Here is a 27,204-nt window from a genome sequence, read left to right on the forward strand (position 1 = left end):
ATAAAGCATGCATACTCTTAGGTGAATGTTTAGGAACTACATATATAAGTTAATCATAATATAATATCTGAAATATATCTAATAAAAAGAAAGCTATTTGAGTGTCACTCTATGATATTAACAAGCCTTCCTGAGTGATATAATGCATAACAGATTAGTATTAGTCATAGTTACATCATGAAACTTATATTTATGCATTGTCATATCTGACTGAATACAATATGACTGCTATGCTAAACATTTTATAATACTTGAAACATTTTATATTGTGAAAGTTAGTGACACCAAAGTTATTATAGTCAGTGTCACCATTTTTTCTTCTTCCTTCTCTTTATTTCTCTTTATGCACAAAAATAAAATTTCAAGCTACTTTATGATTTATGAAGAGTGATGCATCTCATAAATATACTAAAATGTTCCCAAATCATAAATGCATAACATTACAATCTTGAAATGTTCTTTTTCTTTTTTTTTTAAAGATACTTTTTAAAAGTTTTTTGTTTCAATATTTTTTTCTTCTGCTTTCATAGCAGCTCTAGTCACTGTGAGCTGCTTAATGTCGTGTGAATTTCATGCTGGGAATGAATTACAACTCTTCTTTAGACAAGGATCGAGTCTCTTCTGACTTTATGAGCCATGTAAAAGAGGATTACAGCGAGTAATCCATCAGGTCAAATATGATTACAGCAACTCCTCTCAGAGTCTCACTCAATGGCAACAGTTTGACTCTTTCTTCTGTCTGTCTCTGCAGGTGTGACGAGTTTTAGTGAGCTGTTTTTTATAAAGGAGCCCCATGATGTGACTGTATTGAGGAGGGACGCTGTGATTTTGGACTGTCAGGCCCACGGCGAGGCTCCCATCGGCATCCGGTGGCTGAAGAACGGAGCGACGCTTACAGAGTCGGAGCGCGTTTACCTGCTCACCAACCGCTCTCTGTTCATCTCAGAGGTGGAAAATCGTAAAGACAAATCAGATGAAGGGTTCTACCAGTGCCTTGCCCAGAACAAATATGGATCTATTCTCAGCCAGAGAGCCCGCTTGACTATCGCAAGTAAGTTGCATTGGTGGATTTGCCTCGATATGTGTCACTGTTGCTCAAATGTCTTTTGAGATTAAAGGAGTAGTTCACGCAAAAATGAACATTTGCTGAAAATGTGCTCACCCTCAGCCCATCCAAGATGTAGATGAGTTTGTTTCTTCATCAGGTTTGGAGAAATGTAGCATTGCATCAGTGTCTCAGCAATGGATGCTCTGCAGTGAATGGGTGCCGTCAGAATGAGTCCAAACAGCTGATAAAAACATCACAATAATCCACACCACTCCAGTCCATCAGTTAACATCTGGAGAAGACAAAAGCTGTGTGTTTGTAAGAAACAAATCCATCATTAAGACGTTTTTAACTTCAAACAGTTGGTCCTTAATCAATAATAATGCTTTCTCCATAGAAAAGGTTGTCTGGTCTGAATCAGGAGAGAAATATCACCGTTTACAAGCCAAAACAAATCCACTCACATATCTGTTTAGAATGGGTTTGGACTGTTCTGGCTTGTAAACAGTGCTTAATGTGTGCATATTTCTCTCCTGATTCAGATGAGACACTGGAGGAAGCATTATTATGGATTATGAACTCGTATTTTAGCCGGAATCAACAGTTTGAAGTTAAAAACATCTTGATGGATTTGTTTCTTTTTGTCTTCTCAAGATGTTAACTGATGGACTGGACTGGTGTGGATTATTGTGATGTTTTTATCAGCTGTTTGGACTCTCATTCTGACGGCACCCATTCACTGCAGAGCATCCATTGCTGAGACACTGATGCAATGCTGCATTTCTCCAAACCTGATGAAGAAACAAACTCATCTTGGATGATCTGAGGGTGAGTACGTTTTCAGCTAATCTTTATTTTTGGGTGAACTATTCCTTTAAATCGACTACAGCTCTATCAACCTAAACTAACAACAGAGGTCACGTTAGGGTCAGCAACAAGCTCTTTTCATATCAAGAGCCATTTGTAAGATAGACTTGTTCTAACTTCTGTGGCATCAGTTCTAATTGGACCTTTATTTTCAAGAGTATGCATATGTGTGTGTTTTCTGCATTTTCTGTGCTGGCTGAACGCTGGAATCTGGCTCTAAAGAATTCCTGACACATTCATGGCACACAGAGGAAGTGCGGCGTGATGGATGAGGCTCATTATTTACTGTGCCGCCAGAGTCTGACAGCAGATTTACAGCACAGAAACCGGTGCTCAGAATCATTACATCAGCACTAATGAGCATCGACATAAAGGTCAAGATGACATGCTTTTGAGAGACAGACAGAGTTACTGACTAATGTTCAAAAGTTTGGGGTCGGCAAGATTTTTTTATGTTTTTAAAGAAAGTCCCTTCAAGGCTGCATTTATTTGATCAAAAATACAGTAAAATCAGTAATATTGTGATATATTATTACAGTTCAAAATAACTGCTTTCTATGTGAATATCTGTTAAACTGTAATTTATTTCTGTGATCTGCAGCTGTATTTTCAGCATCATTACTCCAGTCTTCAGTGTCACATGATCTTCAGAAATCATAATAATATACTGATTTACTGCTCAAGAAACATTTATGATTATTATCAATGTTGAAAACTGTTGTGCTGCTGAATATTTTTGTGGAAACGGTGACACATTTTATTTTTTAGGATTCACAGATGAATAGAAATTTAAAAACAACAGCATTTATTTGAAATAGAAATATTTTGTAACAATATAAATGTCTTTACAGTCATGTTTAATCAATTTAATGCATCCTTGCTAAAAAAAAAGTATTAGCTTAGCAAAAAAAAAAAAAAAATATGCTTTTGAATGACGTCAAAGTTAGAAACTTGGTGAAAAATCTGTTTCTGATAATATTATTGCTTTTATTAAGCAGATATTTTATAACGTCATATTCAAAGCTTATTTTTTGTGAACTGTTTCTATTCCATGTTTCAAAAGCATTAAACAGTCATTTTTTCTACAGTTAAATATGTTTTAAGTAAAGCATGTCAAATACTTGATCAGACTGTAATCAGTGAGATTATTTTAATAAAAAACATCAATCATCACATACACTCTTAAAAATAAAGGTGCTTCATGATGCCATAGAAGAACCTTTTTGTCTAAATGGCATCTGAAGATCCTTTCTGTTTCACAAAAGCTTCTTTGTGGCGAAAGAATGTTCTTCAGATTATAAAAAGGTAAGGAAGAGATGGTTCTTTGACTGAATGGTTTTTCTTTGTGGAACCAAAAATGGTTCTTCTATGGCATCGCTTGAAGAACCTTTTGAAGCACCTTGATTTTTAAGAGTGTGGGTTATTGGCTATAATGTGCTCAGATTGTTGGTTGTAGATGTGACACAGATAGCTGGAGGATAGATGAGTGTGTTTGTGTGTGTCCGGTGCAGGGCAGGGGTCAGTCCTGTGCTCGAGGGCTCGCGGGTGTGTGAGAATGTGTCCATTGGTGTGCAAATGAAGGCCGGCAGGTTTGAAAAGCTCGATTTGCAGAGGATACTAGTGCCCCAGTGTTAAAGAGCACATGACCCCTATTCACAGCGCTCTGCTTTTATATCAGCACCTCCTGACCACAGCCATTGTTCCTGCTCTCCTGTGCGTGTGTGTGTGTGTGTGACAGAGGCTTTTAAAGGTCCTCTCCTCTCCTGAGGCTGTGTGTCGTGCTGTGCTGCTTCGGGACAAAAAGCATGTGTTTCTGCTGCTCTCGCTGCATTCTCTGGTTCAGAGCGAAACCTGAGCACTTAGACTGTTCAAGAGGAGGTTTCACAAGGTTGGGTTGTTGTAGTTAACTAAAATTAAAACCATATAACATTTTTGGCACTTGAAATAAAATGAATGATAACTGAAATAAAATAAATTACACAAAAAACATATTTTATCTCAGCTAGTTGCCAAGGCATCATTTCTTATTTTTAAGTTAACTGAAATACGTAAAACTAAATATAAAAAATTTAATTAATAAACATTTATAAAAAAATAGAATTATATTTTTACACTACATATTTAAAAACTAAATATAAAAAAATAATTTAATACAATAAAAAAAACAAATAATAAAAAAATGTATAGACATAGGGGAAAAAATTATAAAAATGTCAAAACACTTACAATTATAAAAAATTAAAACTTGTTTTTAGGTCTTGATTTGAGATCCGTTTCAGTCGCCAACACGATCAAAATAATTCCAATCAAAGCCCAAAGAACAAGCAAACTTTTTCCACAGGAAAGACAAATGCATCTTTATATCTCAGTTGTTTCTCGTAGATTGCAGTTAATTGCAAGGAGAACAAATGGAGAATTTCTGATGTATATATGTATGTTTGTGTGTGTGTGTGTGTGTATGTGTGTGTATGTTTGTGTGTGTGTGTGTGTGTGTGTAGTTTTAGTATTTTTGTTTTCATTTTAATATTATATTTTATATATATATATAAATATATTTCAGTATTTTTCTTCTCATTAAATTCTTCAAAGATTAAATGATCTGAGTTGCTCCACTCTGTTTTTTCCACTATACTACTCCTGAAATGACAACTAGTTAGTCATCTGGGGCTGTTTTAATAACTTTAGGTGAAGCAAAGTTGAGATGAGATAAAGTTCATACCTTAATGAAATTTCCTTAAAGTTTACTGAGCTTTTAAAGAGAGACATCTGAGTAAAAGCATTCTGTTTTTGTTGTTTAGACACATGCATGTGTATGGCCTCTGGACGACCTGTGGGTGTTTTCAGGGTTTTTTGGTGGTGATGTCTGAATGATTGCAGGTGTTTGAGAGCTGTAGCGGTGCTCACTGTTGTTGTAAATCTGCTAATGAGTCTTGTATTGTGTAACAGGACAGTGAGGAAGCCGAAGGGGGGAGAAACACCGCAAATGTTACAGAGTGACAAAATATGACACTCTCCTGCCCTCTGCTTCACCCCGAGAGCCCACGAGCACGACTATAGTGTGGGATTTACAGAGAGAGCATCATGGCAGTGGAGTAGTTGTGTGTGTTATGGAGTAAAGACAGCGAGTGTTTTACAGGCTGCTTTTAAAGGGGCATTTAGAGTCTTTCTACAGACTCTCTAAGAGCTCGTAACATTTACAGGTACCTGGGAAATACCGTCAAGACGGACAACAACGGTGCTTGAAGGGAATTGTGGGGGATATCGACTCCTATAAGAAGACAGACAGATAGATTTGAGTTAAAAACATGCAAAACTGGACAATATAATGAATATGGATATGATATATTTGCATTGATTTATCTGATTATATGCTATTATTTTATCTATTACTAAATACTAAAGAATATTGTCATATTTAAAACTTTATGTAATCTTAAGCATGTATATATTAACTCATTAGTTGCATAAAGATTTTAATATTTAATGTTGATTAATATATACATAATTTGCATACAGCTTTAATTATTTAATGCATTTTATTTGGACAACTTTCAGGATTTTTATGCATTAAAATTAGAAACATTCCTGAGTTTGTGACACAGGCCTGGTTACTTTAAGGGTCGTGTTGGGAAACGGCTCTTCTTAACATTATTTGATTAATTTAATGCTTATTTGCATGCAAATTAAGTAATTTACTTAATGCACAACTTTAATTATTTAATGCATATTTTGTGATTACTTTCGGGGTTTTTTAATGCAGTAAATAGTCAAACGTTTTTTATTTACATATATATATATATAATAATAATTCATTATGCTGATTAAGTTGTTAACAATAACTATTAAATGCATGATCTTCCAGCCTTACCTACACAAACACACACTCACATAAACTGAAAGTCCTCTGCTCCTGAATGGCTGGTTTTATTGCAGCGAGTCGAGCTGGTGGCCTCCATGCGATTGCTTTCTGCTCCGCTAGTTTGCTGAATTCGTGAAAAGCTTTTTTTCTCTCCGTCTCCTTTTGTCCCATCTGCCCCCAACTGCCCCGGCCAAAGACGCAGATTTCTTCGCAGGGCATTTGTTTGACCAGATTGAGCTGGTCAGGACAGCTGGCGCTTTGCACCAATGGAAGGGCAATTATGCAAATGAGAGAGCAGTATGCAGGGATTTAGGAAAGTTTGATTGCTGCTTAGTTTGTGTTGTTTTGGATGAGAAGTGAGAGTCCAGAGGTTGAGTGTGATTTTAGCACCGTTGTGCGGTGATGGAGGTGACACGCTTTCTTTTCATCATGCTTGTGTTTTTTGACACCACGTGTGGGCAGATGTGTGTGTGTGTGTGTGTGTGTGTATGCGTGTTTGAATGTAAGATCCGACTTCGGGGAAGTCGTGGCCTAATGGTTAGAGAGTCGGACTCGTAATCGAAAGGTTGCGAGTTCGAGCCCCCGGCTGGCAGGGATTGTAGGTGGGGGGAGGGAATATCCAGCGCTCTCTCCACCCTCAATACCACGACTGAGGTGCCCTTGAGCAAGGCACCGAACCCCCAACTGCTCCCCGGGCGCTGCAGCATGGCTGCCCACTGCTCCGGGTGTGTGTTCACGGTGTGTGTGTGTGTGTGTGTGTGTGCGCATTTGTTCACTACTCACTGCTGTGTGTGTGCACTTGGATGGGTTAAACGCAGAGCACCAATTTCGAGTATGGGTAACCATACTTGACAATACGTCACGACTTTACTTTACTTAAGATAGATGGTTCCACATGCTTAGACCTTTTGCCCTTCTCACCTCTACTCATATATCAGTCACTATCACATGTTTACTTAACTATCTAAACGAGGACATAACTTCAACTATTGTCTTATATAAAAACTGATTAGATGAATGCAACTGACCCAAACCCTACAACTAAACTAAAACTATTTTCTTTATTTATATATATATATATACACTGCTGTTCAAAAATTTGGGATCAGTAAGATTTTTAATGTTTTTTAAGGGAGTCTCTTCTTCTCATCAAGGCTGTATTTATTTGAATCAAAAATACAGACAAAATAGAAATATTGTGAAATCTTATTGCAATTTCTAATATTGTTTCCTATTATAATATACATTAAAATGTCATTTATTTCTGTGATCAAAGCTGAATTTTCAGCATCATTACTCCAGTGTCACATGATCTTAAATATTGTGAAGATGATCTTAACATTGTAAGAGGTCTTAAATTCCCTCACTGAATGTAAATCCATTGTGTGTGGAGACGGCGGGTCAGCGCTGATGTCAAAGGTGGCCTTCTTCAGCAGTTTAAAATTAGAAACATGCCTGAGTTTGGGACTCACGTCTGCTTGTTTTGAGGGCTGGTGTTGGGAAGTGGGTCCCCGAGGGCCTTTAATGTGTTCCTAGAATTCCTGGAATTGCTACAGCAACATCAAAACACCCTTTTCTTTCCTCAATCCGACTGGATGTCTGATTTTGGAATAGTTGGTGGAAAAATTATACTGCTTTTTTTTTTGTAATGGTGCTTTTAAAGTAATTGCTCTGAGCGGTTGATGATGAAAATAACATGTATTGTTCAAAAAATTATATTCTTTGCTAGGCGATGCTTCAGGCCTCCGGAGTCAGATAATGAGTCAAAACTGGAGTGTTTGAGTTTGAGATGAGATGTTTGAGGAATTTCAGAGGGACAAAACGGCTTTAGTGCGCAGTGTGGCATGTGAAAGGTTTCCATGGTTTCCCTAAGTGGCGGTCGGAAAGGTCAAAGGTTGTTTTAAATAGCCCAGCAGGTTGTGTGCAGGGAAACAGTGGTGAGGAGTGAAATATTCCTGCTAATAACAGACAAAAACATGCCAGCGTAGATCAGCTCATCTCTCTGGATATATAAACACGGCTCCTTTAGATTTATGAGTCCTGACCACCAGAGCTGACTCAATCGAGTCCCGAGACACTGAGGCTGTGCTATAAACTCTAGTGATGTGCCTTGAAGCCCACTACACATATTTGGTAATACGGTATACTGCAGTAATTAACATGCACAGTATCCTCTGATTCTGTATTATAATTCTTCATAGTTGTGATTGTTTTGCACTTTTGATGCTTATTATGTATTGTTTTATTGTATATAAATGTTATTTAAAAAAAAGTTATACAACTTGTTTTTAAGAGTTTTTGTAATGTACTCAAAATCATGATAATAGCTTGTGATATGAAAATTTGATACCGTCACATGCCCAGCATCATATGGCAGCATCATATACAAATAGCACTCCTCACTTCAAGAGCATACGATTTTGGTATCAATATGACCTATTTTGATGATGCTAAGTTAAAAAATATCCATAAAAAATCGCGTACAGTTTTTACTATTTTTTTTCTTCACAAAATAATAATGAAGATTTTTCAAATTACATATATGCATCAGCTTTAATGCACGGTAACACTTTATTTTAAGGTGTCCTTGTTACACGTTATGTGTACTTACTATTATAATAACAATAAATTATGCATAATTACATGCAAGTAACCCTAAGCAAAACCCTAACCATATAGTAGGCCTACATGTAGTTAATTCATATTACTCAGTACCTAAGTGTATAATTACACTGTAACAAGGACACCTTAACATAAAGTGTAACATAATGCACTTATCAAAATAGCAAAATCAGTTAAATTACAAAAGTTTAATGGCAAATAGAATTTTTCAAAATATATAATTTAACCTCAAGTCTGCAAAGAAATGGGAAAAAAAACAAACAAAAAAACAAAACAGGATTAGGCATAAAAAATAGTTTTGAATCATTCAAAAATTAAAAAATGGGTTTGAAAATTGAACAAATAGTTGTAATCTGGCTCAGATTCAGACAGGAGTTTTTCTGCTGATTAAGTGTAAGACTTCTTCACCACACAAATGGTGGTAAAAGCAAAAACCCTACAAAATGCATCATATTTTCTGAGAAAGTGTGACGTGCATCAGCAAAACAGCCACTATTTTTGGAATCAGCACCCTAAATTAGTAAGAAACAAGTATTGGATTTAATTCAGGAGGACGGTGATATCAGTGGATATTGTAGGATTGCATGCATGCTGCTTGAGAATTTGCCAAAATGCATGCATTAATGTTTCTGTTGTATCATGAGAGCATCTAAAAATGCTGTGTAAGCAGGCGGCATGAGTGCTACTCTACATTTATTTGATCACAGATAATGCTCTCGGGGTGACCGTTTGACCTGTTGCTCTTCAACGGATCAGATAAGACACAATAGCCGTGCTGTTTTCAGAGCTCGGGGGGGAAGATAAGGGTCTCGGGATATTCTCCGGCCTCCCTGCCCCCATACGGCTGAGAGGCCAAAGGCCACAGGGAGAGGTCCTGAGCCTGGCCTCTGATTGGCCGGTGAGGGGCTGATTCTGGTTTCTGATTGGCTGGTGGGGGTCCTGCATGTCCGGGGCTGTAACTCGCCTGCTGGATGGACCCTGACTGATCCTCAGCTTTTGGGCTTTGCATTCTTCCCTTCTGTTCACAGACGAAGCATTCTTTGCCTCTGCTGTCATCTCTCTAAAGGAGTGAGCGAGAGGTGAGGTCAGGTCACGACACAGCGGGACTGTGTTTGTTCACGGCGCTTGTGCATAATGCATCTGCTTATAAAACCTTAAAACATCTCAAATTACTTTTGCATTAAAGATGGATAAACTGCATCCTATAATATGACATTTTAACTTGTCAAAGTTGCATGTGAGTGTGTCAGAATCTCTTCAGTGGTCTCTAGAGAACAAGCTGAGATGCTTAATGAACAGCTTTCAGTGATAAGTGATGTTTTACTCTGATAGAAACACTGTAGTTTTAGTGTGTGTGTGTGTGTGTGTTGAAGGCTGAAATGTCAGTATGGTGGTGGCATCTCTTACCTGCACTAAAAGATCTTTAAGGGCTCTTGGTAATGATCCGCTTTCAGAAAACACTTACACACTTGTATTGCTTTACCATCACTGACAATCACACTGAAACAGACAGACAGACAAACAGAGAGAGGGTGAAAGTTTCATCCCTGTCTGCACAAGTATTATTTTTATATCAGTCTGTTGAAGGCAGGTAACAAAACAATGCAAATAAAAATAGATAAAACCTGACTGTTTTCTCCATCACGTGTGTCACAGTATCTATCTATCTCACATACTGTAAGTTCGATTTAGAAAGTCTTGTAATGATGTTTTTCTCTCAGTGAAAAGTTGACTGAGTGTTTTTAGGGCTGGAATGGAGATGGAGGATCTAAAGTTGCACATCAGGGCCCTGGTGTTGCCGTGGTAACCATTGTCCCTCTGTGACCTGCCTGCTGACCGGTGTCTGTGCCGATCCACAGACCTGTGCTGCTCTGAAAGCGTTTTCTGAGGAACTCGCTGAAACAGATCGCTCCTAAACGGAAGTGTCCACTTCTAGAGTTGCTGTGTTGTGCTAGGGCTTGGTTTCTGGTTCATGTTTGGTGGGCCGGGATGCCTGAGCAGGGATGAGCTTACTGCCGCTCTGGATTTGTTGAGGTCAGAGGTCAGAGGTCAGGTCAGTGGAAGGGACAGACTTACAGATCCTCTTATAGTGCTGACTTAGCAGCTGCACAGCCAAACACAGACTACATCAAGCTGTAGTTTTAATAAACTAAAAGATTTTTAATAATAGTCCATTTCTGGCACAGAATAAATCATTTTAAAAGACGACTGAAACAACAGCTGTTTTTATCCCAAAAAAGTAGAAATTAGTTTCCTAATGAAAGAGTATTTTATGTATTTTATGAAATGTCGTGCTGTAGTGCAGTGCAGATCACATCTCCTAATAATCACAGCACACTGAAGGCTTTTGGCTTGTACATTATCACCTTAAAGGGACAGTTCACCCAGAAATCAGCATTTCCAAACCTGGATGACTTTTCTTCTGCACAACACAAAAGAAAATACCTTGAAGATTTCCCTCAGTGTGTGTTTTTTTTTTTTTAATAATTCATTCATTTATCACTATATACTATTACAGTTTTTATTAATGTTTTTAATTAGATTTTTAATTTATATTTTTAGTATTCAATTGATAATATTGATTAAATTTTTAGTAATTTTTAGTTTATGTTTATAAATGCATACATACATGCATTACTATTTAGGTTAAATTTATATTTATTTTAGTTTTTCTTTACTGTGTGTCCATAGTGTTGTTTAATTGACATTCTAGAAGTGTCAATCAACTCACCTGCTTTTACAGAACAGGAGCTTTATTGCTGATAGGATTATGTATGAAGCTTTTAAATCTATGATGATGACTTCCTGTCAGTGATTGCATCTTGCTTATCTGTGTCTTACTGCAACATTCAGGCCCGAGGCTGATTTTGTTGTTATCTCCATCCTAACATGAGATTTGAGGTCTGTATGTATAGCAGAGCTTCCATTGATTCCTGTTAACTAATTATTGACCGGAGGCTTCTTCATGGGTTGATCTGAATGGTTTTGGGGGGTTTTATGGCTGTTAGCGCGGCACCGATGTGAAGGCCTCACTAAAGAGGCACGTTAAACAAACATTAATGTCTTTCGATCCTAAAACAGGCTGTTTATGGGGAGCTGTGTTTGCTTTTACTGATTATATCACTTAGAAGAGGAGTGAAGACGAGTCTCTTTAAAGGAATGGAGCCAAGATTATCAGGGTTGACTAAAACTATTAAAAAAAAGTTACTTGAAATAAAATAACTGAAATAAAAGTTATTTTTATTTACCTAGTTCCCAAGGAAATATTTTTTTATTTTCATTTAGTTTAACTTGATGTAGCAAAATAAATAAAACTAAAATAAAAATATTAAAAACTACATAGACATATAAGAAAAAATACATATATATTACTAAAACTTTAACAAAAAAATTAATAAAATATAATAATATAATAATAAAAATATAAAATATAATAATACATTTTTTTATTAAACTATTAATAAAAAGTAACAGCACACAAAAATGAAAATGCCATTGTTATATTTTTAGATGTTATATTTTTTTATTTCATTTATATTTAATATTTATTTTATTTTACATTTATTTTTATTTTTTCAGTTTAATTATAATTAAAGTTAAAGAAAATCCACTGTTGAAATTTTCATTTTATTTTGTTTATTTAAAAAGTTTATTGTATTATGTTTCCAAAGTCAATGAGTAATAATCGTGATTGCTTGTGATTTTAATTTTTTTTTTCATAATGAAACAACCCTACCCTTAAATATCTCTTGGCATGAACACTTTCTAATTGAAGACAAATGTTTTTGTTTAGTTTAGAGAGTAACACACACACATACACACACACACACACAGAAGTGTTACCAAAAGGTGTGTGTTATGCTAGCGTGAGGTGTTTGCTGCTAGTGTTTATCTAAAGCTTTTGGTTCAGTTTGACTTGTTCATCTCTGCTGACAGCGTGAGAATGTGTGCTGAATCATCTTACAACCAAACCTCATTCTTTCTTCTTTTGTCTATTTTATTCTAATGTTTTTATCTCTCTCATACCTCAATGGCATGTCCAAATTTGCCATTAATACAACACTTTATCCATTCACAGCTCAATAAGTCACTACTGATATTCTTGGAGACTGAAGATGTTGACTAGATGGTCTTTCTGCAGGTTTATCCACCTTCACTCAGCAGCCAATGTCAATCACAGTTATGGAGGGATCCGTCGCACGATTCACCTGTAAGATCACAGCCACGCCCCCACCAATCATCACCTGGGAGTTTAACAGAGTCACTTTACCACTGGCCACTGAAAGGTAAGCTCCGCCCACCTACTTGAGAGAGGAGGGGCTTAGCATTGACCACTTACTCTTTCTGTAATTTGGTTATTTAATATATTAGAATACATATAGTATGTTTGCTCCACAATTATTTTACTTTTTACCACACTTATTTTCTTAATGCATGTTCCTGGTCTAATTGCAACTTTGCTATATTTTCATTTTCATATATATATATACAGTCATGGCCAAAAATATTGGCACCCTTGGTAAATATGATCAAAGATGGCTGTGAAAATTAATCTGCATTATTAATCCTTATTTTAAAAATTCACAAAAATCTAACCTTTCATTGGATAATAAGAATTTAAAATGGGTGAAATATAATTATGAAATAAATGTTTTAACAATGCAGATTAATTTTCACAGCCTTCTTTTTTATCATATTTACCAAGGGTGCCGATATTTTTGGCCATGACTATATATATATATATATATATATATATATATATATATGTGTGTGTTGAAAACAGTTGTGCTCCTTTTTTTTTTTTTTTTAACGTGATACTTTTTTCTAAATTGTTTGAATAAAAAGTTAAGAGATCAGCATGTATTCGAAATAGAAATTTAACAATGATTTTCTAACAATTTTAGTCTTTACCATCACTTTTTCTCAATTTAACACATCCTCGCTGAATAAAAGTATTAACTTCTTTCAAAAAAAGAAAGAAAAAATATGTACTAGCCTGAAACTTTTGAACCGTAGTGTATATTGTTATATATTGTATGTTATATGTGACCCTGGACCACAAAACCGCCATAAGGGTCAATTTTTTTTTTAATTGAGATTTATACATCATCTGAAAGCTGAATAAATAGGACAATATTTGGGAATATATGTCTTGAGATACAACTATTAGAAAATCTGGAATCTGGGGGTGCAAAAAAATCTAAATACTGATAATATCGCCTTTAAAGTTGTTCAAATGAAGTTCTTAGCAATGCATATTACTAATCAAAAATGAAGTTTTGATATACTTACTATAGGAAATTTACAAAATATCTTCGTGGAACATGATCTTTATTTAACATCCTAATGATTTTTGGCATAAAAGAAAAATGGATAATGTTGACCCATACAATGTATTGTTGGCTATTGCTACAAATATACCTGTGCTACTGATGACTGCTTTTGTGCTGCAGGGTCACATATTATATGTTTTATATATATATTGTATAAGTGTGTATATTATCACTTTCTGAATATATAAATTGTATTAAGTGAATGATTGCATGTCTCAATCCAGAATCACAGTGCTGCCCAGCGGCGTTTTACAGATTCAGGGAGTCGAACAGGCTGATGCTGGGAGTTACCGCTGTGTGGCGACTAATATCGCCAGCCGCCGCAGGAGCTCCGAGGCCGAGCTGACCGTGACCACAGGTTACATAAAGACCTAAACGTCTAGATCACAAGAGTAGTATTTATGCATGCTACATTATGTATACGTGTAATTTTCATTTGCTTTCTTTATACTTCTCAACAGCTCCATCTCCCAGAGTTCCTCAAAGGCCTCGTATCGTCGCCGGTCCGCAGAATCTGACCGTAGCGGTTCACAGCACGGCTCTGCTAGAGTGCATGGCCACCGGAAATCCTCGTCCGCTGATCTCATGGAGCCGCGCCGACCATAAATCCATTGACGTTCACAAAACAAAGGTTCTTGGCAATGGAAACCTGCTCATATCCGACGTGAAACCCCAGCACGCTGGGATCTACTTTTGCCGTGCAACTACGCCGGGAACCAGAAACTACACGATTGCAGCCGCTAATATAACTGTGCTAGGTAGAGTAAGTGAACACAGGGTTTCTGCGAGTCTTATTTCACCTTTCCACAATTTAAGGCCTTAAAAAGGTGTTAAATCAGAGCAGGGAGTCTTAAATTCAAATTCAAGGCATTTAATGTTGCATGCACTGAAAAAAATCATATCTGAACAAAATGACTAACTTCATTCTGATCAATTTCTTAGAAAACAAAACTTCTAATCTTCTGTCATTTTGCATCTCATGTAAATGTGTTTTGATTTAAGACTCTTCAGACATTTGCTCTGGAAAACAAGACAAATATACTGATGTACAACATCACTTTTCTGCAGTGTGATTAAAAGTTATTTCCATATTCTAGTGTTCAAGACATTTATACCATATCGACATATTGTGTTCTCATCAATTTATTCCTTAATTTTTCTTTTTTTATTTCTTATAAAAATGTACCTTCATAAAACCTGCAGAAACCCTGTGAGCATATTCTTTTTCCATTACTGTTGTTATGGCCTTAATAAAATAAATCAAATAAAAACATTCGTTTTAGATTGCACAAATGCATGCATTTAATAAATGCATCTATGCGTTTATTTTAATGCAGCGCCGCCGTCTCTCGTGGAGTTGCCGGAAAGCGTGACCCGACCGAGGGCCGGTACCGCCCGCTTTGCATGTGTGGCAGAGGGGTTTCCGACGCCTCAGATCACATGGCTGAAGAACGGTGAACCCATTCACTCAAATGGACGCGTCAAGATGTATAACAGGTAAATCAAACATCAGTGCATTCGAGAACATGCATGGGCTAAAACAATAAATGTGTCTGTTGGAAGATTTTTTTGTTATAGATGCATCTGCTTAAATTGTTTATTGCACCTCAAATCAGCCGTCTTCATCTAAAGGTGTACACTTTTAAAGCTGTCGGCTGTATCTGTAGACGCTGCTGCTCTAAAGCCAGAACCCATTGCATTTATTTATGTCCGTCCTTAATTTGAGTTAAAGTTTTATTTTGATCTCTATGCTGACATTGCTCTGGGTTTGAATTGGCTCATTTGTCTGCTGGAAACTCTGTCCTGCTGAAATATTCATCAGCTGGTTTCTTCTGTGGAACAAGAGAGGGTTAATTATTCAGTGCTCTGCTAATGTTGTTTGAGCTGATTTTCTCTTTGATTTTACTAAAATGTCCTTCATTTTTGTGAAGATAATGCTAAAATTGTAACCACCCCTAATAATAATATTCTAATAATAAAAATAATATAATATAATACAAAATGTGACCCTGAACCACAAAAGCAGTCTTAAGTCGCTGGGGTATATTTGTAGCAATAACCAACAATACATTGTATGGGTCAAAATTATAGATTTTTCTTTTATGCCAAAAATCATTAGGATATTAAGTAAAGATCATGTTCCATGAAGATATTTTGTAAATTTCCTACTGTAAATATATCAAAACTTCATTTTTGATTAGTAATATGCATTGCTAAGAACTTCATTTGAACAACTTTAAAGGTGATTTTCTCAATATTTAGATTTTTTTGCACCCTCAGATTCCAGATTTTCAAATAGTTGTATCTCAGCCAAATATTGTCCTATCATAACAAACCATACATCAATGGAAAGCTCTATTTATTCAGCTTTTATATCATGTATAAATCATGACTGGTTTTGTGGTCCAGGGTCACATATAATATAATATAATATAATACAATGCTTTCTGATGTTTAAGTTTTGTTTATAGTAGTTTTCGTTATTCTCCATTCTCCATTATTTTCAATTCTTAGTAATATAACTAAGTTATATACTATGTTTATCAAAATAGTTTTTTGTTTTATATATTTAAATATATTACTATAATGAGAATATGGTAATAAGATGTGCTTATTTTTTATGAAAATAATGCTAAACATTTTACCAGTTCAAAAATATTCATCTTCATACAAAAATCATTTCTTTTTTCATACTTTAGAATTGCATATTTAATATTTTTGAACATGCAATATTAACAGGTTTTGTGATGTATGTCAGTATATCAATGTCTTGAGGCAAACAGGATGTGAACAAAGCTTTTATTTTCATAATGAAAAACGCTTGTTGTTTGTTTTCACAGTAAACTGGTGATTAACCAGATCATTCCGGAAGATGACGGCATATACCAGTGTCAGGCAGAGAATGAGCAGGGTTCGGTTCTGGCCATGGCTCGTCTGATTGTAGTGATGTCGGACAACCGGCCAAGCGCGCCCAGAAACGTCCGCGCGGACACCGTGTCCAGCTCAGCCATCCTACTGGCCTGGGAGAGACCCATGTACAACTCAGACAAAGTCATCGCCTACTCTGTGCACTACATGAAGGCAGAAGGTGAGCATCTCAGATATAAATGGAGAAATGTGGAGCGAACAGTGGTGAAAATGCACAAGAGCCCAATTAAAGGAATAGTTCACCAAAACAATTAAAATGCCCTCACCCTCAGGCAAGATGAAGATGAGTTTCTTCATCAGATTTGGATAAATGTAACATTGCATCACCTGCTCACCAATGGATCCTCTGCAGTGAATGGGTGCCGTCAGAATGAGTGTCTAAACAGCTGATCAAAACATCACAATAATCCACAAGTAATCCACACCTATCCAGTTCATCAATTAATGTCTTGAAAAGCCAAAAGCTGCGTGTTTGTAAGAAACAAATCCATCATTGAGACATTTTAACTTCAACACATTGCTTCCGGCTAAAATAACAGTCCATTATTCATAATAACACTTCCAGTGTCTCTTATGAATCAGGAGAGACATCTGCACAGATCAAGCACCGTTTACAAGCCAAAACAGCTTCAAACAAATATAGGGATGGATTTTAATATGAGAGACAACAAGAGATGGACTTTTTGGCCAGATTTAAAGTTAAAAGGTCTTAATGATAAATTTGTTTCTTGCAAACATGCAACTTTTGGCTTCTCAAGATGTTAACTGATGGACTGGAGTGGTGTGGATTATTGTGATGTTTTTATCAGCTGTTTGGACTCTCATTCTGACGGCACCCATTCACTGCAGAGCATCCATTGATGAGACACTAATGCAATGCTACATTTCTCCAAACCTGATGAAGAAACAAACTCATCTACATCTTGCATGGCCTGAAGGTGAGCACATGTTCAGCAAATTTTCATTCTTGGGTGAACTATTCCTTCAATTTAGAAATATTCATGACTTTGTGTGGGAAAGGCTCTCGCTCTGTTCGTGACAGTTAGTTGATAGTTGAGTAGTTTCTGTTGTTAAAAAAAAAGTCACTTCTGGTTCTGGACGAAAATGTCAAGAATCATTTGTTTAGTTGCTACAATTTTAAAGCATTGGCATTCTTTCAGCTTCTAAGAAAGACGTCCAAATAAAACACCTGCCTGCTTATGAGGAGACAAGGAAAAGAAAACAATGAGACGTCCAACAAGAACTGTTCTGACAAGTGTGAAATCTTTATTAGGGTTTTTGCCAGTTACACTTGGACTACCAGAGTTCCAGGCTATTTAGTGGGAAAAATAGCTGTAGAGAAAGAATACACACTGCATCTGCTCTGGAGGGCAAAAAGCATCGGAAGCAACTGAAAGGGCTGCAGAAGGGGGCTAATTATCCCGAGTGTTGGAGTGTCTTAATCTAACTCTGAAGAGGCTTTGGGGGGTTTGTCTCTGTGCGTCAGAGTCAAAGTCTTCAGCGTGGCCATTCATCGCCGGAACAAGGCCTTTTCTGTTGACTGTCGAGTATCTTGTTTATTGGGTCAGAAATTCAGTTGGGGACTCAATGCTGTAGAGTGATTCTTTTATTTGAGCATCTTAATGTGGCCTAATTAAAGTGTTATCAGGTGCAGTGGACTTGTGGGAAAACCAGCAGGTGGAATTTGCCTTTAGTTACATTGATAATGTGGTTAATTAAAAGAAGGCATGGCCATGTTGATTGAGTTGACAAGTTTCTTTTTATTCTGGCACTGGTTTTGAATAGCCACACAGACTAGTAGTTTAAGACTTCATGCATTTTGAGTTATGAAGGGTAAGGAGCATGCATTTCGGACAATAAAATTTTCCTCTGCACTGTAAAAAAAAAACAAGATTAAGAAAAGAGTTTGTTTTAAAGAAAATGCTGTTTTAGTCATTTTAGTCTTAAAGTTTCTTGTTTAATTCAATGTGGTAATTGCCATTTCTTTTTAATTGTGTGAAATATACTAGCAATTTCTGAATAAAAATGGTTTCAAAGTAAATTCTACATTTTTTTTTCATTTACTGTCCATGCATTGTTAGTATGCATTTAATGCATAAAACATTTATGCAGTTGGCAGATGCTTTTATTCAAAGTGACTTGCATTGCATTCAAAATATGCATTTTATCAGTTCATACTTTCTCTAAGAATTAAACCCATGACCTTGGCATTGCATTCGTGGGAATGTAGCTGAATTTGCCGTGCTTTCCAGCATTGTGAAACATTAAGTCTTGACGTGTCCCAACAGGTCTAAATAACGAAGAGTACCAGATTGTTATCGGTAACGATACCACCCGCTACATCATTGATGACCTGGAGGCCGGGCGAAACTACACCTTTTACATTGTAGCATACATGCCCATGGGTGCCAGCCGCATGTCTGACCACGTCATACAGCACACACTCGAGGACGGTGAGTAGAGGATGAGGATCAGACATTCAATCGTTTTTGTGATCTATTAAACAGGGCTCCAGACAAAAAAATCGAGTAAGGAGCCATTGGCTCCTATAAAAGAAAAACTTAGGCGCCAAATTATTTTTTTAGGTGCCACAGAATAAAAGTGGTTTATTTTATTATTATATTTTATTTTTCCCCCCTATTTTAACATTTCAATCATTTTGTCATGTGTTTGTCTTATCTTTTCTAGGCTTTATCAGCATCAGGTCAACCGAGGGACTAAGGTTCACTTAAAGTGTGAATTAAATGTCTTTTACAACTTGAAATATACAGTCACAAAGAATTGTTCGTTACACAGAATTTATACCAATATCATGGACCATAAGCATCACTTGGCAACTGAGTGCAGTGCATCCTATAAATGTTGTCATGTCTTTCACACATTCAGTCTGTTTTTCTTCATTAGTAAAATGCAATTTTATAGGAGGAGTTGAATCATGTACAACAGAATAAGTAAAAATATTAATATGCAACAGCGCATGAATATAGCAAAACGCTCCTCTTTATAGTTATTTTTCTAGCTGACTGATGAGTTTATGGACACTGAGTGGTTATTCTGAGGTAAATGTATTACAATGCAATGTTTACAAGCTTTATACATTTCCTCAGTTTGAAACAATGAGCTTTTACATAAAACATTTCAGTAAGGCTTTCTTATTGCCTACCTTTTGATCATGTTCATTTCATACTATAGTAGTAAATCGAAATATATAATGGGTTCACTTGCTGCTTTAACTGAGGTGCTAAAGAGATCGCGCCTGAGCATTAAGTGCGATACTCTCCGCTCGCGCGATCCGGACGCATACACGGACCGTGTGGACGCGGGGTACTGGTGTTTATATTAAAGTGTGCGCTTGTGGTCCGCATTAAAGAGCACCCAAACCGCATCATTTGAATTTCGTAGCATTTTAAAGCTGATACTTTGTTTATTAAAAAGTAAGACAGCACAAAGCTTTTTGCGATTACTGGATGGCAAGTGCGCTTCAAATAACAGGAAGTCCATGCATTAACAGAACACAGCATATAGACTAAGATCTCGATAAGAAGATCGACCGGACAAGTGTAAATGCATCTGGTTGTTGAAACCACATATGGTAATTTTACTCCTCCCATAATATTAAAATAATAGACGTGTGAGAGCGTTTTATAGCCTATATGGCATGTTATAGTCAGATATGACAGCGCAATGCAGCAAGCATCACCGCGGATGAGTAGCGGAGTATTTCTTCAGCAAGCGACGCGCAAACTGAATGAACCTGAAAGTAAGCCGCAGACGCTCAACACACAATCTTCTTCATTAAAAGTAGCGAGACTAGCCTATCTTTCCAGTGCTGATGCCGCGCGCTCTCTTGATATTGAAATTAGCTGATAATTACTAAAATTATCCGTTGCTTTCATTGACGTGAACTCCGTTATATTTGCATATGAAGCGGGAATTGTAGAACGGATTTATATCCGTTTTGCGAAGACACATTTATGTGGCCAAGTGTAAATGGGGAAACGTTTTAACAAATCATATAGATATCCGATCAGAGAAAATGCATGAAGTGAGCAGGTGTAAACAGGCCCTTTCAGGTCTCTCTCACTGCGTTCAGCAGACTTGTGTGTGGCAGAGACGAGGACTGTTTGAAACTCTTTTCAGTAAAACTTTGATGAGCATCGTCTTATGTAAGTTTAATACGTGAACATAACAAAAGATGTGAGCGCAAAACAATCGGGAAAAAAGTCCTTTCATGCAAATTATATATAGTCGCCAGTGGCGACCTCAGCAAAAACTTCACTCGCAAATTAATATTTTTGGTCGCAAATGCGACCATTTTAGTCGCAGTTTGGAGCCCTGTTAAAGGAATAGTTTGTCCAAAAATTTTAATTGAAAAGTTTCTTCCTGGGAACAGATTTGGATAAATGTAGCATTCCATCACTTGCTCATCAATGGATGCTCTGCAGTGAATGGGTGCCGTCAGAATGAGAGTCCAAACAGCTGATAAAAACATCACAATAATCCACACCACTCCAGTCGATCAATTAACATCTTGTGAAGACAAAAGCTGTGTGTGTGCAAGAAACAAATCCATTATTAAGATGTTTTTAACTTTAAACAGTTGCTTCCGGCTAAAATACAAGTCCATAATCCATAATTTTAGATTAGATTAGATTAGATTCAACTTTATTGTCACTGTGCAGAGTACAAGTACAGAGCCAATGAAATGCAGTTAGCATCTAACCAGAAGTGCAAATAACAGGTTTATAAATAGATAAATAAAAAAAATGTTTTATGACATATAGTGTAGTTATGAGGTAGATGGGGAGAGACTAGCTCAGTGCAAATGACTGTACATACGATTTAGGTTGCAAGGAAATATAAACAGAAGGTGCATTATAAAGAGAGGTATGTAAGTAGCATATGTATGGCCAATGACCTTCACGGCATCCGGAGGTAGAAATGTGCAAGGGAATGTGCAAATATCAGGAATGTGCAAATAGCAGGAAATAAAAAACATTGTGAGTGAGGAGTGCAGACAGGTTGTTGAACAGTGCAGTTTTTTTTTTTTTTTTTAAACCATTAGGTGGTCCATCTTGGGTGTAGTGTTCAGCGCCTGAGATTGGAGTTCAGTAGGCTGACAGCTGAGGGAAAGAAACTGTTCCTGAGTCTGTTGGTGCGACAGCGAAGACTCCTATAACGTCTCCCAGATGGGAGAGGAGTGAACAGTTTGTGACTGGGGTGAGAGGAGTCTTTGATGATACTTTTTGCTCTCCTTAGGCAGCGTTTGTGGTAAATGTCTTTGATGGAGGGTAGCACGACACCAGTGGTGTATTGGGCAGTTTTTACCACCCGCTGGAGGGCTTTCTGGTCCGAAACAGTGCAGTTGCCGTACCACACTGTGATGCAGTTTGTGAGTATGCTTTCAACAGTGCAACGGTAAAAGTTCAGCAGGATGTGGGGGGACAGGTGAGCTTCCCTTAATTTCCTAAGGAAGTAAAGGCGCTGTCGTGCCTTTTTGATCAGGGTGGAGGTATTGAGGGTCCAGGAGAGATCCTCAGAGAGATGGACACCAAGAAACTTGAAGCTCGCCACGCGCTCCACTTCGGCCCCATCAATGTAGATGGGAGTGTGTGTGTGGTCCTTCTTAGTCCGCCGGTGGTCTACAATCAGCTCTTTGGTCTTCTGGGTGTTGAGTGCAAGGTTGTTGTTGGCACACCACATTGCTAGATGCTGGACCTCATCCCTGTAGGCTGTCTCATCATTGTCACTGATCAGGCCTACCACCGTGGTGTCATCTGCAAACTTGATTATAGAGTTAGAGCCATATACAGGTATGCAGTCGTGGGTGAAAAGGGAGAAGAGGATTGGGCTCAGCACACAGCCCTGTGGTACTCCAGTGTTTAGGGTGAGGACGGAGGAGGTGTGGTTATTGATCCTAACAGACTGTGGTCTGTTGGTGAGAAAGTCCAGGGTCCAGTTACAGAGGGAGGGGCTGATGCCAAGATCGGTGAGCTTGGAGATCAGTGTGGATGGGATCACTGTATTGAAGGCGGAACTGAAATCAATGAATAGCATCCTGACATATGTGTTGGTTCTGTCTAGGTGCGTCAGGGCAGAGTGGAGAGCTGAGGCAATGGCATCCTCAGTCGACCTGTTGTATTTGTAGGCGAACTGGTATGGGTCCAGTGTTGGGGGCAAGCATGTTTTCAGGTGGGAAAGAACCAGCCTCTCAAAACATTTTGCAATGATGGGAGTAAGAGCAACTGGTCGGAAGTCATTGAGGGCCGCTGCACCAGTATGTTTTGGTACAGGTACAATGGTGGCTGTTTTGAAGCAGTTGGGAACAATGGCTTGGGTCAAAGAGAGGTTGAAAATGTTGGTGAAGACCTCAGCCAGCTGTTCTGCACAGGCCCTAAGCACTCGGCCAGGGATGCCATCAGGGCCGGCAGCTTTGTGTGAGTTCACCTTACGCAAGGTAGCGCACATGTCACTGGTGGAAAGTGTGAGCGGCAGGTCGTCAGTTGTGAGCTCAGCTTTGATGGGTGGTTCTGTGTTTCCACGATCAAAGCGAGCATAAAAGTTGTTCAGTTCGTCAGGGAGGGTGGCATTGCTGTTTGTAATAACGTTCCTCCAGTGAAAAAATTAATCTCCTGTTGTTTTTCACATCAAAATCCAGCCACATGTTTGTTTAGAGCTGTTTGGGACTGTTTAGGCTTGTAAATGGTGCTTGATCTGTGCAGATTTCTTTCCTGATTCAGACCAGACCACTTTTTCACTGGAGGAAGTGTTATTATGAATTATGGATTTTGGCCAGAAGCAATGGCTTGAAGTTAAAATGCTTTAACGATGGATTTGTTTCTTACTAAAAACGCAGCTTTTGTCTTCTCAAAATGTTAACTGATGGACTGGAGTGGTGTGGATTATTGTGATGTTTTTATCAGCTGTTTGGACTCTCATTATGACGGCACCCATTCCCTCCATTTTACATACAATTGAGCTGGGTGAGCTGCGGTATTTTCTTTTAAAAAAGATGCAACATTATATCGTTGTATAGATTATATAACTCTGTTTTCCCTGAAATCCATTTAGGAATTTTTAATCCAATGAGGTCTGTTACAGCAGCTTTGTGGGTTTGCTAATGGGTCTGTGATGTTCGTAAGTACTGTATGTCATGAAGTAAATGTTATTTCTCATTTCTCTCTCTCTCTCTGGTTCAGTTCCCTTGCGTGCTCCTGAGTTGAGCCTCACCAGCCGCAGTCCCTCTGATATCCAGGTGTCATGGCAGCCTCTGTCTCACAAACTGAGTCGTGGTCGTGTGTCTGCGTACCGCCTCTCATACAGGACCAGCACAGATGGGGCAGTGACACAGCTGGAGCTCTCAGGACACAAAACCCATCACCTCCTGGAGGGTCTTCAGCCCGACACCACGTATCTGCTCCGCATCGCTGCAGCCACCAGCGTGGGATGGGGAGAACCATCAGCCTGGACATCCCACAGGACACCGAAGGCTTCCAGCACTAAAGGTGAAACATCTATCCATCTATCGTCCATCTATCATTCTATCTATCTATCTATCTATCTATCTATCTATCTATCTATCTATCTATCTATCTATCTATCTATCTATCTATCTATCTATCTATCTATCTATCTATCTATCTATCTATCTATCTATCTATCTGTCTGTCTGTCTGTCTGTCTGTCTGTCTGTCTGTCTGTCAATATGTCTATCCGTCTATCTATTCATCTATCCATCCATCTATCTATCATTCTAGTAATGTACTATAGGTTGTCTAATCCCAGTTAGTGTTGATTGTTTGGTCTGTTTACATGTGAATCTTCTGCTGTGTGTAAATACTGTAAAACCTTCAACAGACATGCTTTGAAAAGATTAGTGTGAATCCTGCTCTCTTTCTCATTGCTCTGGTCTGATAATCTTGTTAAGGCATTGCATTTGTTCCTGCATGACCTCTGAGCCTTCTTCTCATCCACATTGGAAAGGTTTTAGTCATGGGTTATAAAGCAAGAGCCGCAGGCCTCTACAGATCCTCCATTGTTCAGAGTCCCACCGTAAGCCTCAGCTCACATATCAAACTCTGTCACCTGTGATCTACAGGAACCCACTCTGTTAGATTACTGTGGTTAAATTTATCGCTTACAAAGATACAGCAGAACCACAGGAAACTCTGCGGGTGTGTGTTTAATTAATCTGGGATTGATTTAACCCCGGTGGCGTTCCTGTGAGGTCCCGTCTCGTCTGGATGAGGGAGATTCATAGCAGCAGTTGTGGCCGATAAATCTTGAAGATTTGCTGGGGTCTGTGTTTTGAAATTTGTGATGTTTTGTTCTTCCCATCAGATTTAAACCATGCAGTCTGAAATTACAGCGTTTTGTAGTCTGAAAAGAGAAAGTGGTTTTAATGACTTTCTCAACTCAACATGCATCCTCTTAACATAACTTTACTTGATCATGCAAGAGATCTATGATTGGCTGATAATGCGAAGATGCATTTCTGATTGGCTGTGTATTGTTTTCCCACAGTGCCCCTGGCACCAGAGCTGCAGCTGGAGTCTCTGAACTGCACGACTGTGGTTTTGCGTTGGCATCTCCCAGCGGGCAGCGCCACTGGACTACAGGGCTACAAACTTTCCTACCATGAAGAGAGTGAACCAGAAGGACCGCCGACCCAGATTCCCCCTCACCACCGCCAGCACACCATTGGAGGCCTGGGTGAGTGATAGTGACTTCAAAACACCTTATAAAATCCAGCAGCTGTGCACAGAGAGTGCTTTTTTTTTTCTTGTTTTGTTGTAGTGGCAGTTTTGCAGTTAGCTTCTGTAAACACTGTACATGCAACTTTCAGTCCAGTGTCAATAGAGCAGAACTGTGCACTGTTCAGAATTTAATAAATCAGTTTCTGAATTACAATTTCATTTGAATTGAGGATGCAGAATTGCAATTTGAATTTAAATATAGGAAAGTAGAATTAAAATGAGCTGAAATTCAAAGAAATTTGTACAATTTTAATTCAGGTTTCTTTGAAAGAGTTGAAAAAAGTTTGAAAATGTGAAGGTTTGGTAACACTTTATTATAGGGACAAATTCTCATTATTACTGTTTTTCTCAGTCGCTTTGGAGCATTTCTTGAATCAGAAATTAAATTATCAAAACTACTTGTTCAACCTCCACGTCATCTAGTCACTTGTGCACATCATAAAAGCAGTTTCTCATTCTTTTGAGCAAGTTGTGATTGCTTTGGTACATTCATGCAATTGATTATGTACATTTATCTGCGGTTTCCTACATCATCAGTTGCTATTGTCATGTTGCTCCAAATCTATTCTAATCGCTGTGCTATTGTCTTTCCCCTCAAAACATCTAGTCATTCATTCATCGTATAAGTCATTAAATCCAAAATGGTTGATCTAGTTGTCATAAACTGTCAAGGATATTTTCTACACATTTCTATTAGACTTTTTGTAAATTTGCCATGAATTGTGCAGGTGAATCTTGACTTTCAGTAATGAAGAGAATATAGATCAACCAATTATAAACCAGTTCTCAGAAATAGCTCAAGTGTAACTGTGAATCCTATCCAGTCTCTTTCAATCAATATCCCACATACAGTAATGTGTCATTTGTACTTCTGAAATGGATATATGGCATACATAAGAAGTTCAGCCTTCTGCATTTCAATACAGTGACTGTCATCCAAACAGTTGCCATAGTTTACATCAGGAAATACTAACAGAGTGCACTGTTATATTGACAACATGACTGAGCATTTTGACTATCTTTTTATTCTGATGGCACTGATATGTTCACTGACATAAATACAGACTTTTGAGAGATGAGCTAAAGATTCTGAGTAAGTTACAGGCTTTTGCACGTAATTCAGTGTGTGGGGCTATTTGAACGAATTGTTTTGAGAAATGCACAAATATTAAGAATGATTCGAGAAATGCACAAAGTGTAACTTGTAGTTTGTCACACTTTTCTATTAAGAGTGCGAGATTCACAGACTCAGCTCATCTGCCTGATGCATGTTCTCATGTTGTTTATTGATTATTCTTTCTTATTTCTTTTCATTGCTTCATCCTGAGTCTCTAAATGAACAGGCCAGGGGTTTGCCAAGAACAGAAGCACTCAAGTGTTTTTCAGATATGTAGATTTGTATCTCTCCTCCCTAAAATCCCCGTCACCCTCCCCCTGTGACCTCTGACCCTGCCAGCCTGCTGCCTCTGTGCTGGTCTTCCCATGAGTCTCTGGAGGAGGGCTTTGCAGGTTTGTGGTGTGCTCGCCCTCTCATGCCCCTAAAGGTCACTCTCATCTGGGCCTGTAGTTCAGTGGTGGTCATGAATGCTGTCCCACAATGCTTTGGCCATCTGTGGTCATAGAGAGGTCAGCCAGCTGGTCAGCAGCTGATAGAATACACTGGACACAATATTTGCACAAGTATTACATGAAATCACTGTCATCTGCTGATCTGTAATTTAGTTTAATGTAGGTGACCAAATATCTCAATAGCTTCACCTAGACAGCACTGTGGTTAAATGGAGAACAAAT

At 37.9% G+C, this 27,204-nt stretch overlaps 1 protein-coding gene across 1 annotated transcript in view; it reads left to right on the forward strand.

Annotated features, from left to right (window-relative positions):
- prtga (protogenin homolog a (Gallus gallus)) overlaps positions 1-27,204 on the forward strand; it is a gene marked incomplete at both ends in the record, with an annotated part of 39,822 nt that overhangs the window by 526 nt on the left and 12,092 nt on the right. Inside the window, 9 exons of the mRNA XM_079374288.1 lie at positions 752-1,051; positions 12,538-12,682; positions 13,954-14,087; positions 14,191-14,487; positions 15,067-15,226; positions 16,570-16,817; positions 18,946-19,110; positions 23,857-24,162; positions 25,181-25,369. Coding sequence (XP_079230414.1) covers positions 752-1,051; positions 12,538-12,682; positions 13,954-14,087; positions 14,191-14,487; positions 15,067-15,226; positions 16,570-16,817; positions 18,946-19,110; positions 23,857-24,162; positions 25,181-25,369 — 1,944 coding nt within the window. The remainder of the gene's footprint in view (positions 1-751; positions 1,052-12,537; positions 12,683-13,953; positions 14,088-14,190; positions 14,488-15,066; positions 15,227-16,569; positions 16,818-18,945; positions 19,111-23,856; positions 24,163-25,180; positions 25,370-27,204) is intronic.

This window comes from Barbus barbus (assembly GCF_936440315.1).
Source record: "Barbus barbus genome assembly, chromosome: 23".
Taxonomy (NCBI): domain Eukaryota; kingdom Metazoa; phylum Chordata; class Actinopteri; order Cypriniformes; family Cyprinidae; genus Barbus; species Barbus barbus.